Source organism: Suricata suricatta, chromosome 11 (assembly GCF_006229205.1).
Source record: "Suricata suricatta isolate VVHF042 chromosome 11, meerkat_22Aug2017_6uvM2_HiC, whole genome shotgun sequence".
Classification (NCBI taxonomy): Eukaryota; Metazoa; Chordata; class Mammalia; order Carnivora; family Herpestidae; genus Suricata; species Suricata suricatta.
Genome location: NC_043710.1, coordinates 48,225,452 through 48,243,667, shown reverse-complemented (window position 1 = coordinate 48,243,667; position 18,216 = coordinate 48,225,452). Strand labels below are relative to the sequence as shown.

At 44.4% G+C, this 18,216-nt stretch overlaps 2 protein-coding genes and 1 long non-coding RNA gene across 8 annotated transcripts in view; 1 reads left to right on the top strand and 2 right to left on the bottom strand.

Moving 5' to 3' along the window:
• STK33 (serine/threonine kinase 33) overlaps positions 1 to 96 on the bottom strand; it is a 153,963-nt gene extending 153,867 nt beyond the window's left edge. Inside the window, exon 1 of the mRNA XM_029956970.1 lies at positions 8 to 96. The gene's annotated coding sequence lies outside the window, so the exon portion shown is untranslated. The remainder of the gene's footprint in view (positions 1 to 7) is intronic.
• Positions 9 to 9,377, top strand: LOC115306515. The gene is made up of 3 exons (XR_003915348.1): positions 9 to 910; positions 7,505 to 7,625; positions 9,130 to 9,377. It is a non-coding gene; the product is annotated as an uncharacterized LOC115306515 (long non-coding RNA).
• TRIM66 (tripartite motif containing 66) overlaps positions 3,771 to 18,216 on the bottom strand; it is a 41,670-nt gene continuing 27,224 nt past the window's right edge. Inside the window, exons 19-21 of one of the 6 annotated variants that reach the window (XM_029956964.1) lie at positions 17,527 to 17,580; positions 10,708 to 10,740; positions 3,771 to 3,867 (exon numbers count right to left, since the gene is read on the bottom strand). In XM_029956964.1, the coding sequence (XP_029812824.1) occupies positions 3,865 to 3,867; positions 10,708 to 10,740; positions 17,527 to 17,580 (90 nt within the window). In that variant the 3' untranslated portion in view covers positions 3,771 to 3,864. Of the gene's footprint in view, positions 3,868 to 8,948; positions 9,213 to 10,707; positions 10,741 to 12,382; positions 17,581 to 18,216 lie in introns of those variants that run through there. The other 5 variants (XM_029956965.1, XM_029956963.1, XM_029956962.1 and 2 more) reach the window with 5 other exon arrangements.

The following is an 18,216-nucleotide window of genomic DNA, read 5'->3' as shown; positions in this document are numbered from 1 at the left end:
CACTCACCAGGCCCCGCGGGCCGGCGGGTCACCCAGGGGCGCGCACCCTCGGCGCTGGGGGTTGTCGAGCCCGGAGTTCCTCCCCTGGAGGAACTTTTCGGCCGGTGGGGAGGCCGCGGGGAGGCCGCGGGGAGGCCGCGGGGAGGTGGACGGGAGCCGCGCGGGGACACCGTGCGTCTGCAGCAGCGAAGCCCCTTCGCCCCGCGGCTACGCCGGCGAGGAGGCACCAGCGGGCCACGCGAGCAGCCCTCCCAGGGACAGGCCAGAGAACACGAGCTCGGGGACAGAGAAGCAACCGCAGGTCACACGAAATGAAAGGCCGCTAACAGTGCCATAGCGGTACCCAGGCGATGCCCAGCGGGCATTCCCAGGCAGAGCGCGAGCGGCAGCGGCCAGCCAGTAGCAGCCGGACTGCATGCGTTGCCCTGCGGTGTGTGCGGAGCTGGTCCCCAAACAGGGAAACATGAACCAGCTGTCAGCGCTGCGCGGAGGCCTGGGTGAAGGGTGCGTGTCCCCTCAGAGGGGCCGCGAACGCTGCTCCCAGACAAGATGACAATTCCCAGAAATAAGTTTTAGCCACAAACCTCAGTGGAACCGTCTGAAAGCAGCCCCCCTCCCCCCGCAGTAGTGGCTAGAAATATGGGCTCCAGCTGCACGCTAATGTACGTCTTGACCTGCATTAGGAATGGCTTCTGTGGACAAAGACCCTGCTCTCCGGCAGCTGTGGAGATGAAATCAACTTTGCTAATATTGGCCGAATTATTTCAGGCAGATATCCTCTAAAATTCATTTGATAAATAGCCAATAACTTGGTACAGCAGGTCCATTCATTTTATTGCTTAGAAGCCGCGGGTACCTTGGGCAACTGGTTCACACTGTCGGATTCATCACAAAACTCAAAATGGCCAAGGTAGGTAACTTGTAACTTCAGTTTTGCAAATTTTCCAAGAGCAAACAATCCCTACCATATCCTGAACTGTAGAATTTTGGGATCTTGGCCAGACTTTGTTCTGGAGAAATACAGAACTATTGTCCAAAACAGATGTGGAATAGCCTGCAAGAATTTTCTCTTTGCCCCTCCCCTTCAACACTACCCCATCCAAGCAGGAGCATTAGTGCCACAAAGTCCAACAAAAGATGACCTTTGCCATTTGTTTCACTGAATTGTGAAGTGTACAGATTTATTTGCCTTTAATCAGGCAATTTATTTGCCTTTCATTCCAGATTCTTACCAAGAAAGAAATTCAAATTGTTCACTTCCTCATGTCTGTTTAGCCCTGTTTAGAGAAGCTGCAGTTAAGGAAAATTATTTGGAAGGCACACAGATGACCCCTCTAGGTTATATAGTCTCTGGGTTAGTGAGTCCCAAACCTGCCTACCTGTCAGAGACACTTGTTGTTTTGCTTCATTTTGTGTTTAAATACAGATTCACAGGAATCCTGTGAATTCTTAGAGGAATTCTGATTCGACAGATTCCATTAAAATCATTTTTAAGAGATCTTCAAGTGACTGTGATACAAACCCAGGTTGGACACCACTAGGCTATATTTTAGCCTGAATAAAGTCAGACAAAGACTACTTTATCTTCACCCTTGCACAACTGTCTATACTAAGTCATGCTTTACCCTTATGCCATCTGCTTATATTGAGAAATGCTATTAAAATATGCATTATTTTTTAAATGCTGTTTATTACATCTCTGTAACAGAATCCTGCCATATTGCCTATTTTAGGGTTTTTCAAACTAGTCAGACCATAATCCACCCAAAGAAATATGTTATGTTATCACCCAATACACATAGATCTATACCTTTAATAAGTGAAACAAATTTTCTAAAATATTACCCCTACCACATGCTATGCACCCTGATATTTTTATCTCTTTTTAATGTTGGTTTAAACCCATTAAACGATTTCTTGACCCCTACATGAGTGTATTTTAAAAACAGCAGAATTGATGTCTTTTTCTGGAAACAAGCCTTGGATCCTCAGACAAGGTAACTAGGCCACCAGACTACAGTCAATTGCTCCCATAGTAGTTAGCTGACTCAAGCTGAGCCAATCATATCTATCGCCCAGGAATTTGGAATTAGGACTGAGAGATTTCAGTTTTTCTCTAGGTAGCTAACATAGAAACGTAGAAAATCAGTTGCTGTCCATAGACATGCTTCCCATCACACGGCCTGTAGAAATGCGGAAGACCAAGCTGCAGGAAAAAAGTGAAGAGAACAGGAAGGATGAAAAAGATCCACAAAGAAACGAGAAGAGACAAAGAGAGTTCTGACAGCTTCCTATCCCTGATCCTAGTATTTCCTGAAATGAGCTACATTCCTAGAATTTCATGGAATATTTCAAATCTTTATAATAAAGTGTTCTCCTTTGCTTAAGTTAGTTCAAGTCGCCAAGATTCTATTACTGGATCCTTAATGGATCTAATTATACTAGCTTTATGGCTGTTTAACAAATTATCCTAAAGCTGATGACTAATACAGTCAACTTTGTGCCCCGTATAGAAAGGTCCACTAGAGAAAGGTCCACACAAGAAACGTATTTCCATCCTCAGTGCCAAAACCAAACCAAACCAAACCAAAACAAAAAAACCATCTTTTTCCCCTTGAAAAACTGACACCTCTTTTCCTTATGAAGAAGACATCCCATGAAACCGATCGTGCTTCCCTTTTCACCTTGGTTTCCAGGAAGATAGGAACCAAGGTTGTAGCTCAACTTTCATAACTTTGCTGAACTCTATGGCTTGCACACCAGCAATACAACATTCTCCTGTCCTCTCTCTTCCATTTTCCCTCATTTCTACTGTTATCTTTTTTGCATTTTTTCACTGTATGGACAGTATTATTTTAAGCTGCTTCAAATAACTTGCACTTACTGTTTCCTCTGCCTATAAGGCTGTGTTCCCGTACCTCCCCAAGAATGGTTCTCTTTCATCATTCAAGTCTCAGCTCACTTGCCACCTCCTCAGAGAAGCCTCCCCTGATTCCTGTATCTAAAGTAGTCCCACTCCACAGTCTATCACTTTGTCTTCTTCATAAGTAAAAGATGTGTCTGTTTTTCAAGGGGGAAAGCTTGTCACACTGTCTTAGAGCACTTAACACCACGTAAAACAAGCCTGTTTATTTTCTTTCTTTCCTCAGCAGAAGTTAAGCTCCAGCCTCTCTGCTTATCGCTTGTTTCCAGTGAACAGTGCCTGGCACTTAATAGCTATTTAATAAAAAAACCATGGCATTAGTAAATGAAAGAATGAAAGGAAGGATAGAAGGAAAGAAGGAAGGAAGAAAGGAAAGCAGGAAGGAAGGAAGGAAGATAGGCTTTGTAGAACATGGCGAAATATAGATGGATAAATAGGTAGGTAGGTTGGCTGACAAATAGACCATATTCATTTCTAGCTACAAACATTTGTAGAGAGGAATCAGAGAAACCACACAAAGAGGTAAAACACAACTCCCTAAAATATGGACCCAGGGGTGCAGGGTTTTCCTGGGAGAACTTGATGTAAATCCCTTAGACAAAAAAATTGTTTGAAGTTTTTCCAGTGGCTCAAAGCAGCTACATTAAATATTATGGCTGGTTACCATAGCTGGAGTCATCCATTCTTAGTGAGGTAATGGATTGCAACACCATGACCACCAGCATGACAACCTCTTGATACTGCCGAGGGAACTCAATCTTTTGCAGGGGTCACTACTACACAACAATCTTCTCTCATTCTGTTCTTGTAATTATTAACGTCACTGCTGGCAACAGGTGTTGTATGCTGTTTATTTAAATACTCCATGTGGTAATGTCATTGTTGCAGTGCAATATCAAGTTGCTTGACGTTTAAGGAAGAGAGATCAGAATTGAAGTTTGTTACTATAACAAAACATAGAAGCAATTAGTACAGTTTGTTCCAAGTTTGTTGACCCTATCAGTAAAAATACCAAAATTTGGGGGGGAGGGATGGACTTGAATTTTCTTAAGTCAAGAAGAATTGCTTTAAGCATTCATTAGAATATATCTCTGTTATTCAAAAGATTTCTGAGACATTCAACATCATAAAAAGCCACCCCATAATCTTTCTGATCTATAAGATAAATTTAGAGGTGTTTAAATAATTATCATATTACAATTTTTTTAAATGGGGACATGTCTTGGCAAAGCATATAATGCAAAATGTGACTTTTTCCTAATGAGCTCTGTCTTTGATTACTGGTAGACTCTACCAATTTATGCAAGTCTATTTTTTCTCTTCCCCTACCTTTACAAAAATAAAAATGTACCTTATCCCCATAATTCAAAATGAAACATTTGACAATTAACTCAGTTTTTCTGGTATACTGTGGACGTCTGACCCAGCCTCCTTGTCAAATAAAATGAATTCAAGTGAAGTTAGTACACACCCAAACTAAATTAATGTTTCACGGGTTGGAAGACTTGATATTGTTATGATGGCAATACTCCCCAAATTTATCTACAAATTCAATATGATCCTTATCAAAATTTCAGCTGCTTTTTTTAAAAGAAATTGACAATCTGATCCTAAAATTCATAGGGAGACGCAAGAACCCCAAAGCAGGGGAAAAAACCTGAAAAAGAACAAAGTTGGGGAGGCTCAGTTTCTGATTTCAAAACTTACTATAAAGCTATGCTAACTAAGACTGCCAATCTGGCATAAGGATAAACATATAGAACAATGGAATAGAATTGAGAGTCCAGAAATAAACCCACGCATCACTGATCAGTCTACAGGAGTGTCAAGATAATTCAATAAGGCGGAGTGGGGCGGGGAAATGGTCTTTTTAACAAGTGATGCCGTGGCCAAACCAGGGCACATGGAAAGGAGTGAATTTGGATGTGTTCTTCATGCCATATGCGCTGGTGTATCCATACAATAGAATATTATTTGGCTATAAAAAGGAATGAAAAACATATATGCCACAACATGGATAAGCCTTGAAAATACTATGCTAAGTGCAAGAAAGCAGATGCAAGCGTTCATATATTGCATGGTTCCGTGTATGTGAAATGTCCAGAATAGGCAAATCTACACAGGGAAAGTAGATTAAATGGTTGCGAGAGACTGTGAGAAAGTAGTGAATGGGGGAGAATGCTGACAGGTATGGGGTTTATTTTTAGGGTGATGAAAATGCACAACCTTGTGAATACACTAAAAAAAACTGAATTGTGTACTTTAAAAGAATTAATTTTATTTTAAATTGAAATACATCTCGATTTAAAAATAAAATAACTAGATAATGCTTTATAGTCCATGGATTTTAAAATCTACATTTTTTTCATTTTTCAAACTTTGAAGTTGGATTGTGCCTTATAATTTGATTACATATCCTGCCAGCCAGGTAGCAGTCCCGCTATATTATGGAAAAATATTCTGTTGACACTTTCCTGAAGGACCAAGAAAGTGCCAGCACCTTTGTGTCTTGGTTTTCATAAAACACAGATAATACTAACTCACCTACTCTCACCTGCTGGGTGACAGGCACTGCCCCAAATGCTTTATATATTCTAAATTATTCAATCCTCACAACCCAGTGGGGTGGGTACTATCATCATCCCCATTTCGTAGGCAAAAAACATAAGTACTGTGTGCTGAGCAACCTGTCCAAAGACTACATAGCTAGTATGGTGAATCCCGTCTGGGAGGTCCAGACCTCCTAGACCATGAGGCATCACTTCCTCTCTGACCTGTGGCATGCTGTGTTGCAAGTCAGCCATTACCTCGGTCCTCAGCGTTCTCCAAACAAAGTTGGCCAAAAGAATAACGAAAGCTAACAGTCTTCTGGTGGTTTAATGATGAAAACACCAGTCATTTGGTGGTTTGATTAGTTCATTCAAACATTTTCGGGCTATGTCTATGGGATTTCATGGTCCAGAGCTTTATTTACTGAGCTCAGGTAAGAGGGAGTCATCTTTTTTTGCTTGGCTTACGATGTGAATAAAATGGAGCTGGAGCCTTAGTCCAGACCCTCTGCGTTTTCCCCCAGTTGACTACAAAGATTGACCTCCTGCTCCTATGAGAAGAGCTGGGTGAGGGGCAGGCCCAGCAGAGGGATGGAGGGGTGAATTCCCTCTTACCTGAAGGGTGTGGAACCCAGGGGAAACACCACCAGAAGTCATCCCAGAAAGAAGTGCAGGGTCAGAGCTGGGGCTAATGTTCTTCCTCCCTATGTCCTCCAATTTTGCTGATTTAATGTAAAGTAAACCACTGGAAGATTGGAAGGATTCCTGAGGATTCAGGGGTGTCCAAGCATGCCACACTCAGGGGAGGAAATGAACTGTGTCACTCCCAAGGAACTGTAGGTAGAGGGAATGGGTAGCAAAGCCCTCCCTGTCCCAATACTGCCAAGGCTCACGCCACACCCAGCCCGGCTGAGCCCCCCAAGTTACCAGATGCCTCTTCAGAATGGCTGGGGAAACCTAGCCTGAGCCTGATTGCTTCCAACGAACTAAGCCCACGGATATCCGGATATCCGCAGGCCCCAGAGACCAGAGTCGGGATGAAGATGGCACGTGGAGCCCTCCACTGCTTCCCCACATCGCCTTACAGAGGCTTCAGTGGCACTTCCCAGCCAAGCACAGAATAACTCCACGCCTTCCAGCTTAGGCCTCAGCCTCACATGCTGGAAGCCAAACTCAGTCCTTTCAGGAGAGAAATGGCTGAAGTGAAGGGACAGCAGAAGACACGCAGGGGTGAGGCAGGACACCAGCTCTGAATTGTGCCGCAGAAGGAAGGGTGAGAGGAGGAGGCGCCTGGAACCATCCTTCAATGCAGTTTTGCCTCTTAAATTTTTATTTGGAAATAATTTCAAACTTACAGAAAAGTGACAAAAATAAAAATAATAAAAAGAAAATCCAGTAGTAAAAAGAATAGTTAAAAAGAAAAAATAGTAAAAGGAATCTTTACCCAGATTCAGCTATTAATATTTTACCCCATTTGCTTTATTTATATCTATGTATACATATACATGTATACATATGTTTATAATTTAAATACATAAAGTATACATAAATATACAATATATTTTATATCTTTGAATTAGAAATATATATTTATATATACACACACAGGTTTTTTTCCCTGAACCCTTTAAAAGTAAGTCTCATACACTATGGTCTTTTGCTCCTAAACACTCCAGTGCATACTCCCTAAAAATAAGGATATTCTATTATATAACACAGTACAGTTATCAGCTGTAGTATATTAAAATTGATACAGAAATGTAGTCTACTGTGCACATTCTAATTTTGTCAATTGACCCAGTAATGTCCTGGAGAGCATTTCCTGCCCTCCAGTACAGGACCCAGGACTCAGGAGCTGAGTCTAGTCTCAGGTATTGCATTTAGCTGTCCTGTCTCTTTAGCCTCTTTTAATCTAGAACATTTAAAATTTTTTTCTTTGTCATTAGTGACATGGACGTTTTTTAAAAATCCTGCCCCCTATCCCCTAACATTTCTCATTTTTAGCTTGCCTGATGTCTTTTCCATTATTCAGGTTGTGCATGTCGGGCTTCGATACTGTATAAATGATGTGTCCTCATCAGTGTATCGCTTCTGGACTCACAATGTGTCCATCTGTCCCTCATCCGTGATGTTATTTTGATCACAGAGTCAAGGTATGGATTTCTCCTCGTATAATTACTGTGTGTTTTGTCTCCCTCACAACTAATGGGCAATCGGTAAAGAGACAATTTAAGACTGTCAAATATCCCGTTTCTCATCAAAATGCCTCTCCAGAGTTCCCTTTACCACTTTTCCCAGACTTTCCCTAGAGCGATATAAGTGCTGCTGGCGCCACCTATGGGGCAATAAGGGGAACGCTCTGCATCCTCTCTTGGGGCACCTGTCTGGTGCTCAGGAGCTATTTTAGCCTGAGAAATTTTGAAAGAAGAAACTATAGATACCTGAGTCACAAAGCCTGAGTTCTAGTTCGACATTGCCACTAACTCATGAGGAACCTTGGACAATTTATTCCCCTTCTCAAGACTAAAAGATAAATGATATAGTAGTAAGTGCTATGATGACAAAAAACAAGATGGTGAGAGAAAGTGCTCACAGATTGGGTGGTGAGGGCAAGGTCTCTGAGGACGGGGGTGAGGTAAGATACACAGGCTGATATCCGACACATACCATGGTAAAAGTTTATATATTTGCATAAGTGTAAAAGTAGTATAACTTTCTAGTGCAAAGTTTGGAGAAAAAGCAGGAAAATCACCCACCATGCTACCACCCTAATATATAACCACTGACAACATTTTAACATATTTATACCTTTTTCCTTTGATTTTACATATAATTCTGTGTTATGTTTTTTAATTGGCATCATCTCATAAGTATTTTCTCTGTTGCCATTCTAGATGCATGTCTCATATTTCATTTGTTAAATTTGCCCCTCTCCTCCCAAGAACAGTGTAATGAACACCCATACAACCTTCATCTACATTTACTTTAATAATATAACACATAGTTTTTTTGAACCCTTAAGAGTTGCACTCAACATGACCCTTCATCCCTAAATAATTTAGTATGTATCACCTAAGAACAAGACCATCCTCCTCTATAACCACAGTTCAAATTATCATGCTCAGGAAATTTCATATCAACATAAGCTACCAACGCACATTAACATTTTCCCACTTGTCCAAATAATGCCCTTTTCAACTGGGTCGGTTGGTTTGTTTTCTGATATAGTATCTAGTATTTGATCTGAGGACCAGGCATTTTGTGTAGCTGTTCTTCTCTTTTGTATTATACACTTAAAGCTTCGTAGGCAGAAATTTTTATCTTAAAGTAAAATGATAGAATTTTAGTGCTCAGTCTTGAAAATTTGGCCATTCTAGCTGGTAGTGAGAATCAACCTAGTCTAACTGACACTAAAAACTAGACAATCTTCTAGACATCCCCATCCACTGTGGAGACTGCATGAAAATAAATTTATAATAACAGAAAACAGAGCAGTATTGTTCAGTGAGTCTTGGAAATGTTATTCATACAAAAGCGTCTTATGCTTCAGAGAGCGGTATGATGTTCTATAAAAGGTAATAGAATCTGCAAATCTGTTTGCTTGCATTAATAATTTATTCTTTTGATAATTATTTTAACTGACATCTCTGCTTCCAGGAATACTCAAGAGGTTCCTCAAGTCAGAAGAACTTTGGAATTTTCTTCTCCCTTTATGCATCCGTTACTCTGTTGGTGGATTCCTAGTCCAAACAAAGACTTTGAGAATTTTGTCTCATGTCTTATTAAAGTATGCCCTATAGATGCTTGAATGTCAGTTAAAATTATGTTCTAGTAATTATTTAACCATCTTCTATAGGTTTTTCATTGTTTCTAATATTGTACTAGCAAATCCTTATCCTGCCTAAAAAAACATAAAAATTTAAGATAATAAAATAAAAATAACTTGAAAAATAATAAGTTTTTTCTATCATCGAACCCCCTGGACGGTGTTCAGCTTTTCCCGGCCGCCTCACGACATTTCTGGTTTAAGTCAGGGTGTAAGTAAACTCCGTGCTTTGCAATCGCTCACGCGCTTCCTAAGCCGCTTTGGTCCGTGTGCTCCCCGCTCGCCCACCCTCATCACCCTTGCAATACGTTTGCTGAAGAACCCAGATCACTTGTCCTATGGGGTCCACAGCCCGAATTCTGCCGATTGTGTCCTTGTGATGTCATTCAAGGCGTCCCTCTATGCATTTCCTGTCACGTGGAGCTACATCTGTTAATTGGTATTTAGATCTAGAGGCCTGATTAGATTCAGATCCTATTTGTTTGGAGGCATTTTATAGGTGATATTGTGCTATTCAGTCAGGAGACACGTACTGTCTAGAGGTCTCTCTTTTGGTGACATGGGTAGCCATGCATGGTCATCACACAGATCCATCAATTCATTAGGGGTTTGGAAAATGATGATATTCCAAACCACCAACCCTTGATTTATTAGCTGGAACACTTTGAGACACTTCCCCTCATCAAATATTTGGCTACCCAGAGATACATTTCATATAGGAAAGAGAGGATTAATGTTCCATTCGGCTAATTAATAAACTTAAGGAGGCACAGATGCACTGCCTTGGCACAGCCTTTGCCATGAAGGGACCCTGTCAGTGGGCCACACCTGGGACTCACTGGAACAAATGGACAGTAGAGCCATAGAGAAGAACAACTGCTCCCACCAGCACCAGGCCTCAGTCCTTCGGCCGGGGTATGGCTGAGGCTATGGTGTTCATGTTTCTAAGCCTCCTCTGTAGCTGGATGTTGTCTCATGAATGATCTCTGGCTCATGGATTTTGAGAAGCAGAGATGTACACAACTTCCAAGACACAAGTTTTTGTTTGTGTGTTTCTTCTTTTCTAAACCAGGCTCTATCCATGCAACTCTATTCTAACACCGTTCCATTGGTGTTACTGAAACACATACATGCATGGAACAATACTTGATTCAAAGCTCATACAAAAAAATATGAATGCTTCACGAATTTGCATGTTGGAAGCAGCGATGTATACAACTCCCAAGACACAGGTTTTAAATGAAACTGCTTGCCATCCACTTCCTCTCTCTCTATTCTTCCTCCAGACAGGCACACAGATAAGCTACTGGTCAACCACTTCAATCCCGGGTCAAATCCTAGAGAATGGTGACACCACGCCTTATAAAGAACCTGGGTTCTTTGACAGCCTCGCAGAGCCATCTACCTACCTTGAACTGCTTGCTTACCTCTCGGACTGTCACCTGAAAAAGAAATACATTGTTATTTTATTTTGAGGTCTCTTTTTTTGTTACAGCACTGAAACCTGAACTCTTATACCAGAAACAGAGCTGTATTTGCCCACTGGACCAAAAGGATGTTCCTAAGCTTCCTGGGCTTGCTGTACACCAAATCTCCAGCTCTGTAGGCTCAACATTCACAGAGAAATATTGTGAAATTGTTATAAAATTAACAACTAATCGGGTTTAACATTTAGACACTGGATATATATTTATTGAGGTTTTGCTATTTTTAATTGTTTTGGTACTTACTTTTACATCAGGCCCTGCATTCTCTTCCTATACTGCCTAGTGGATAAAAGAGTCCATCAGCCATGTGTGCAGGAGGAACAGGTCTGCTATAGGCCTGCCTGTCAGGACAGGGCTTGCTCTGGGGAGTAGGCTTGCTGGAGCTGCCTGCCATGGAAACTGAGGAGGGCAGAGTGGACAGGCTGGGACCTGGGACCTGAAGACCTGGAGAAGGAGAGTACTTATAAAGCTAGTAAGGACAAACACAGCAGAAAGTTCAGAGGAGCTGTGAGAAAGGTTTCAGGTGCTTGGGCCAGTCTGGGAAGGGATGAGATCAGAGAAGACTTCCTAGTCTCATTTTAAGTATTAAAAGTGACAATCATCTTTCCTTGAAACACAATCTTTTCTGATGCCACATCCTCCTGGTTTTCTTCCCGCATCCCTGGCTTCCAAGATAGGAAATATTGGAGAAGAATATGTTAGGGGTGCCAGGGCTGGCTAGTATGTCAGGTGACATTGAGACACCCAAGTGGAAGTGTCCAGTGGACCATAGGACACGCAGCTCGGGGAGTGGATCCTTGACATTATTAGATTTTCTAAGGTTTCTGCATTAGTTAAGGGTGCTTAGGTCCAAGTTAAAGAAAACAATTCTTGTTAATTTAAGCAGAGAATGAGTTTATTAAAATATTTTGTTTAGAGAGTTCATAGAACTGTTAGAAAGGCAAGAGAACTAGGAGCTAACTGGCCTGCTGCTGAAACCATCACTGCCATCAAGCACCACTAGAGAAGTCTCTGTGGTCCCTGAGCACCCCCCTGCCCCCGCCGCTCCCACACCACTTTTTTTTAATGACTACCATTAGAATGTATCCTGCTACAAGGACGCTGGTAAATCAAGATTTGAATACATTTAGCTACTGTATGGGGAGTTAGCTCTTCCTCCCAAGACTCCTGAAGTGGAGAATTCCACCCAAATAGGAAAGGGGTTCAGATTCTACGCAGTTAAAAATGAATGACGAATATTCAAAATAATGTCCTTACACCCGAATGGCTAGAAACCACTGGGGTAGAGTGGGCAGAGAGGACAGCTAAGTCTAGGTGACTGGGGAAGGGCACTATATAAAGGGACATTCTGAGGTGTTCATTGCCTAGAAGTGGTGGCCGCTCATTAGATGGTTTTCCCCTACCTCCACCTCAGCCTCATTGCCTGAATTCTGAAGAATGGGCTGTGTTCAAGCAGTAAGAAGCAGAGGTGAGTTCTTCCCTAGAGAGAAGGCTTCCCAGTCTATTCTTCCCCATGCTGTGTTCTTAATGATGAGGCAAAAAGACCATGAAGTAGGTTCAACCATCGTTACTGAAGAAACACTCCAGGACACAATTATTGGTAAAGAAAAGTGCTATTTTTTAATTTGTTCTTGAATGTGTAGGTCCTTTTAAGATCAGTGACACTTCCCTCTACAATATTCCTCCCTCCTGTCCCCAACCACTTTGGATCCAATGGCCACTTCTGAAAAAGGCCTAAGAGGAACTCACCCTAGATATCCAAGAAAGGGATGCAGCTTGAGGAATGGGCATATGGCTCAAGAAGTAGCTCAAAGCTGCTTTCCTCAAAGCATCTCAGTTTGGCCTGTGAGTCCCTTTGTCCTGTCTTGGCCAAGATTCCCTAACACTCCCTTGCTCCCTGTGTGGCCTGAGCTTTAGAGTTAGAATCACCATCACCATCTTTCCAGCTATAAAGCCTCTGAGAGATTACTGTTTTCAACCCTCCTCCACAACCAACTCTATAGAAGGGGAAACTTTACCCAAGGTCACATAGCTCATAACTGGCAGAGGTGAACTTTAGGTGTTCAGCATCTCAAATCACATAAGTTTCTACTACATTTCCCCACCTCCAAGAAAACAACCAACCTGTACCTCCAGCTCTAGGAACAACTGGAGCAAGCAGGTGGTGATGATCAACACAGATGGGAAAGACCTGGCTAAAGGAGGCCACAATGACCTTGGCGGAGCCCCAAGCAAGTGATGAATCACAGAACTTCTGTTTTCCCTCCACTAGAATGTTCCCAGTGGCAGACACTCACCCCTGCCAGGATCCACCTCCTGGGTCAGAGCTCACTGAACCATGCACAGCAACATGTTTTACTCTAATTGACATGGGGATCGTGGTAATGAGCTGCCCTTCAGCCTAGGAATCCCATTTACCAAACTGCTTCTTGGTAAGACTCAATTCACTTTCATGGGCTGATTTAGATGGGACCTCTTGGTGACCACAGCTAAAACCTATCTCCATGCTGAACTGGGAAAGACAGAGGGAAGGGCTCACAGATGCTGTCCTTCCTCGAGAGTTCATAAACATGACTGGCATGGGGAGAACTGAGTCCAGGAGAAGAAATGGATTCAAGGAAAACAGGAAACTCAGAGGTGGGGAGCAGAGCAGCTGTGCTTCCTCCTGACTGCCCAACTCCTGAAGAAGAGAGATCACAAAAAGCTATGGATGTGTTCGCTCGTCAAGATTTCAAAAAATGCTCAGCCTGTGTGGCTGACAGGTAAGAGAATAATCCAGAGACCTATGGTGTCAAAAAAGCCATGTGAAGGGGCTGTTTCAAAGAGGAAGTGGAGATGGTTTGAAATGCTGTGGAGAGTTCCAGGCAGCTGAGGACTGAAAGGTCTTCTTTCAATTTCGCAATGGGGTGGTCACTGGTAACTTTTATGAAAAGTTGTAAGGTTGAAGAGTGATTGAGAAGAATTAGTGGAAAAAATTCTTTTTTTAAAAAACTTGGCTAATAAGGAAAATGTGTAAGGGGCAACAGACTCTAAGAAGTTTTGTTTTAGTCTTGGGGAAACCTTTACTTGTTTGTAGGCTATGTGGAGCAGCCAGTGGAGAGGAAGTTAAGACCCCAGCAAGTTGGACAGTGGGATGAGGGGCAGAGGTCTTGGAGGCCATACAGCAGAATTCAAGAAACAGCACCAAACAGGAGCAAGAGGGAAGGACCTGAGGAGGGATGTAGACACAGACAGATGGGAAGGAGAGAGGAGCAAATGGGCAAGGAGGTTCTTGCTTTAGGGGCTTTTCTGTGAGTAGGCAGTGAGGTCAGTTGTTTGCAGAAAGCAAAGATGAAGGGCATGGACAGAGAGCAACAAAATCACACGTCAGAGATATCCCAATCAATGCTGACAGCCCTACAGAGGGTGTCAACTGTGAGCCTGTAATGTTTAGCAACCCAGGAAGACAGCAGAAAATAACTGATGCAGGACACCAAGAATGGTTGGCAGGTTCAGGGGAAGTTTTGAGTTGTAGAGGATAAGAAAGTTCAAGATGCTGATAAAAAGGTCAGTGTGTGATGGGCTACAGGTTCAAGTAGGGAGAGGAAGAAGCCCGGGAGAAAGCTGAAAGACTGGGAGAACAGAGAGAGAAGGTTAGGGAGCTGCACTAAAAGAGCAGTCATTCAAATAAGCAGCAGGGAGGGAGCGGGAGAGGACGCCGCACAGGGGACTTGGATCCAGGAGAAGTTAAGAGTTCAGAAGGGAAGACTACCCGTGACATCCTGGAGTGAGAGAGGGAGCAGAGCGGAGGCCAGGAACAAATAAGGGGGTTGGGGGGTTAGGTCTTAGGAGCAAGGCAAAGACTTGTCACCAGAAATGGGCACAGGAGCCAGAACACACAGAATCTGACGGCGAGGCCTGCCTGGCGCAGAGCCCACAGAGGGCCCGGCAGCTGCCACTGTGGGAGGGGGACCTGCAGAGGGCATAGTTGCCAACCATTAGGAGTCAGGGAGGGCCAGCCTGCCCATGTCCTGGAAGAGGATACTGCCATTCATCCTGCAGCAATGTGTACACTAAAATCCCCTCAGCCTCCCCCAAAAGCCGCCCGGCTCTCCTGTTTCTCTGCACGTCCAAGGAGCCCAACTTTTCCAGGACTGCCTTCTGTACTGTGAGGCCTTGGACTCGCTGTATTTCCATTTCATGACTTTATCAAGAGCTAAGGACTGGCCTGACTTCAAAAGGGGCCATTATGGGAGTCAAAAGCAGGATCAGCTCTGATGTTAGTGAAGAGCCACTAAAGTCAGTCACTCAGCTAGCAGCTTTTTTTTTTTAATTTCTAAAAAGTCATGTCCTGTTTTCTGCATGCAAAACAAAACAAAACCATGACACAAAACATTGGTGCTGAGTACACAAGGAAAACCTGGGAGAGGGCAGTGGTGTGGGGTAAGCAGGGCAGGGGTGGTGTGGCAGGCCAGGGCCTTGCAGGGAGGATACCCTATGTCTGCTCAGGTGCCAAAAGTGGGCCTCTCAGCATGCAGGGTCTCTGTGATAGGAAAGGAATACGTGACTCTCTACTAGGTTCCTAAAATTCCCTGGCCCAGCAGGCTCTACCCAGCTGGGAGCTTCACTAATAGGAGGGGAGCTACGCATTGAGCCCCACATTTCTGCTTCACATTTGTGGTCTCCGGCTGGTCCTGTGGAAGCATCTCAGTCAGGCTGAGACTGGCATAGCCCTCACCTGACTGTCTGACACAAAGCACCATGATTCTCACTCAGGGGAGGTGGGAGTGGGGCCACAATAAAGGAAAGATGACCTAGAGCATGAATTCATTCATTATAGAGGGAACCTTGCCAAGTCAACTAAACAGAGAAAACAATTCAAACATTGAAAGGAAAGTGGCCAGAGCCCAAGCCAGAGAGTCATGTGAGCCCCACAGAGCACAGGGCTAGGTCTAAAGAGGGCCTGGCTAGTGGAGCACAAAAGACTTAGTTACCCCAAACTGGGAAACGGGATTATGGAAGCCTGACTGCGCAGGAGAGCCTGGCAGGTGCTGGTGAAAGAATGGCCGGCCGAGGACAGCCTCCCAGCCTGGGTGGCAAAGGAAATGAGCAGCACCACCAACTGACAAGGAAAGCAGAGATTTCTCTGAGCAGAATGTTCCCCTTAACAAAGGCCCTACAAACAACAGTTTCCTTAAACTTCATCTTATCAAAAATAAAGCCATGGCCTAAGACTCCCTTGGAATTAGCCAAGCCGTGACCAGACTAGAGAAAGCGGTGTCTCTGGGCCAGCCCACTGAAGCCCAGGTCTGCAGCTCCCCCAGTACCATCAGCAATAGGGTCCTTCTCAATCAAGTCCTGGCTGAGGAAGTATCCTGACCCCCAGTGGGGGGGGGGCGGTGCAACCTTCCCCAAACACCCCGCACAGACCACGAAGATTCATCTCCATCTGAGATAGAGTCTGGAATTCCTGTTCCCGTGGCTTCCAGAACATTTCCTTCTGCATTCTCAGAGAAGTGATGTCCTGAAGTTGCTTCACAGTCACTGAAGGACACTGGCTTCTCACATTTCAATTTTCCCCTTCTCCACCTGAGACAGAGCTTCCCCCATGAAGGGTTACATGGGCTCCTGGCAGTGCCTTTGGCCTTCTCCAACCTCCAGCAGAAAAGGGCTGCCAGCAGAGTCTGGCTTTTGGGGGGCTGCAGAGAGCCTGGGGGTGAGCAAGTCAGAGAATTCACTTCTGATCTTTGGCTCTGTGAATGTGGAGAGGCTGAGGATCTCTACCATGGAGGAGAAGCTGAGCACAGTGAACCAGTTCTGGGTCACTCTCTTTGCCCAGCCCAACTCTCAGGTTTACCCAAGCAGAGCTCAGGCTCCAGACCTCTGAGTGGAGAAAATGAAGGAATGGACACTGACAATCACTTCTAGGAAGGCAGGTTCTGACACTAAAGAAGAGTTACTAACCCAAAGGATGTGGCACAGAGGACAGGCTCTGAGGTTGACATCTCCTAGGCCTGCAAGGGAAGTCTGAGCCTGAAGCTGTCAGTGGTCCCTGCACAGCCACCCGGCCCCATCAAGAATGCCATCCATACCACCCAGACACTTTCACAGCAGCCACGTAAGTCAACATTGAGACAGGGAGCATGAGAAACAAATACCCTGAAAACCGTTAGAACCCAAATAGGCACCAGTTGAGACCCATGGCCTCTGGAAGCCTCCATCACCCTGCCCAGGGCAGCTTCCTGTCCTGGCAGGCCAAGCAAAGGCAAACAGTGACAGTCTTTGGCTGTGTTGGGCCAGAGATCACAGGCCTGCCCTATGTCAGAACCTCTCTCCCTTCTCTTACCCTCTTCTGGGCCCAGGAGGACTTCAGACAGATACATTGCTCCTGAGCCCCGCACACTGAAAGGTGAGAAAAGTCTGCTTTCCTCAGCAGAGAGCAGTCACCAAGGAAGTTAAGTCCTCCCAAGCCTGACCAGGCTTGGTCTTGTCAAGTGGATCCCACACATCTGATTTTTCTGGTAATAGGGACTAAAACCTCCTTCTTTGCTGTTTATTACTGAAATCTTCTCTGTAGTGGATGCACTATGGCTCCCAAATGAATGTTGTAAGATGCAAACGGCAAAGAAGAGCACTACACAGCTCGACAAGACTCGTCTCACATCCACGATCTGAAGAGAATGAGCTGAAAGGTGGGGAGGAGTGGTCAATGGGTCGGGGTGTCAGCTGCCAGAGCATTCACTGTACTGCCAGCTCTCACACCTGGGAGATGCTGCTGGCCAGGCGGAATGACATTCTTTTTGCTCTTTCATTCTCCTGAAAGAAAAAAATATATATGTGTGAGGAATCAAAATGGCCAAACATAGCACTTATTAACACGCAAAGCCAAAGTATCCAGGCTGGGCCTCCCCAGGCCAATGTGTTTTCTTCTACCCCAGGAATGCAACAGCAAACTCACTGCAGCCTCTGAACATGGTGGGCCAAGTGCCATAAACAACTGGGATGGCTGCTCGGACCCCAGCACACAGCGGGCAGGCAGGACATTTCAGTGGAATGAAACAGCACCGAACTGTGTCCCAAGGCTGCATGTGTTGGGACCAGACACGAGGTCAGAGGCGCTCTCTCTCCTGCAAACAACGCCTTTCCCTCCTCTATACCAAGGGGCTGAAAATATTCCTTCTTTTCTCCAAAACCCAAATTTGAGACCAGACCCGAGACCAAATGTGTCTCTTCTTCTATAGAAGAACCAGCACTGAGCTATGAGTCAGGAGGCCAGGCTTCTCACCCTGATTCTGCTGCTAATTTGCTGGGTGACCCTGGGCAGGTACATCCACCTCTCTGAGTTTCAAGTCTCAGTGGTAATGAGACTTGATGAGCTCCGCACTGCCCTGCCTATGGGAAGGGTTCCTTCTGCCCACTCTCTGTGCCTCCAGAGCAGCTTCACTTTAGGCT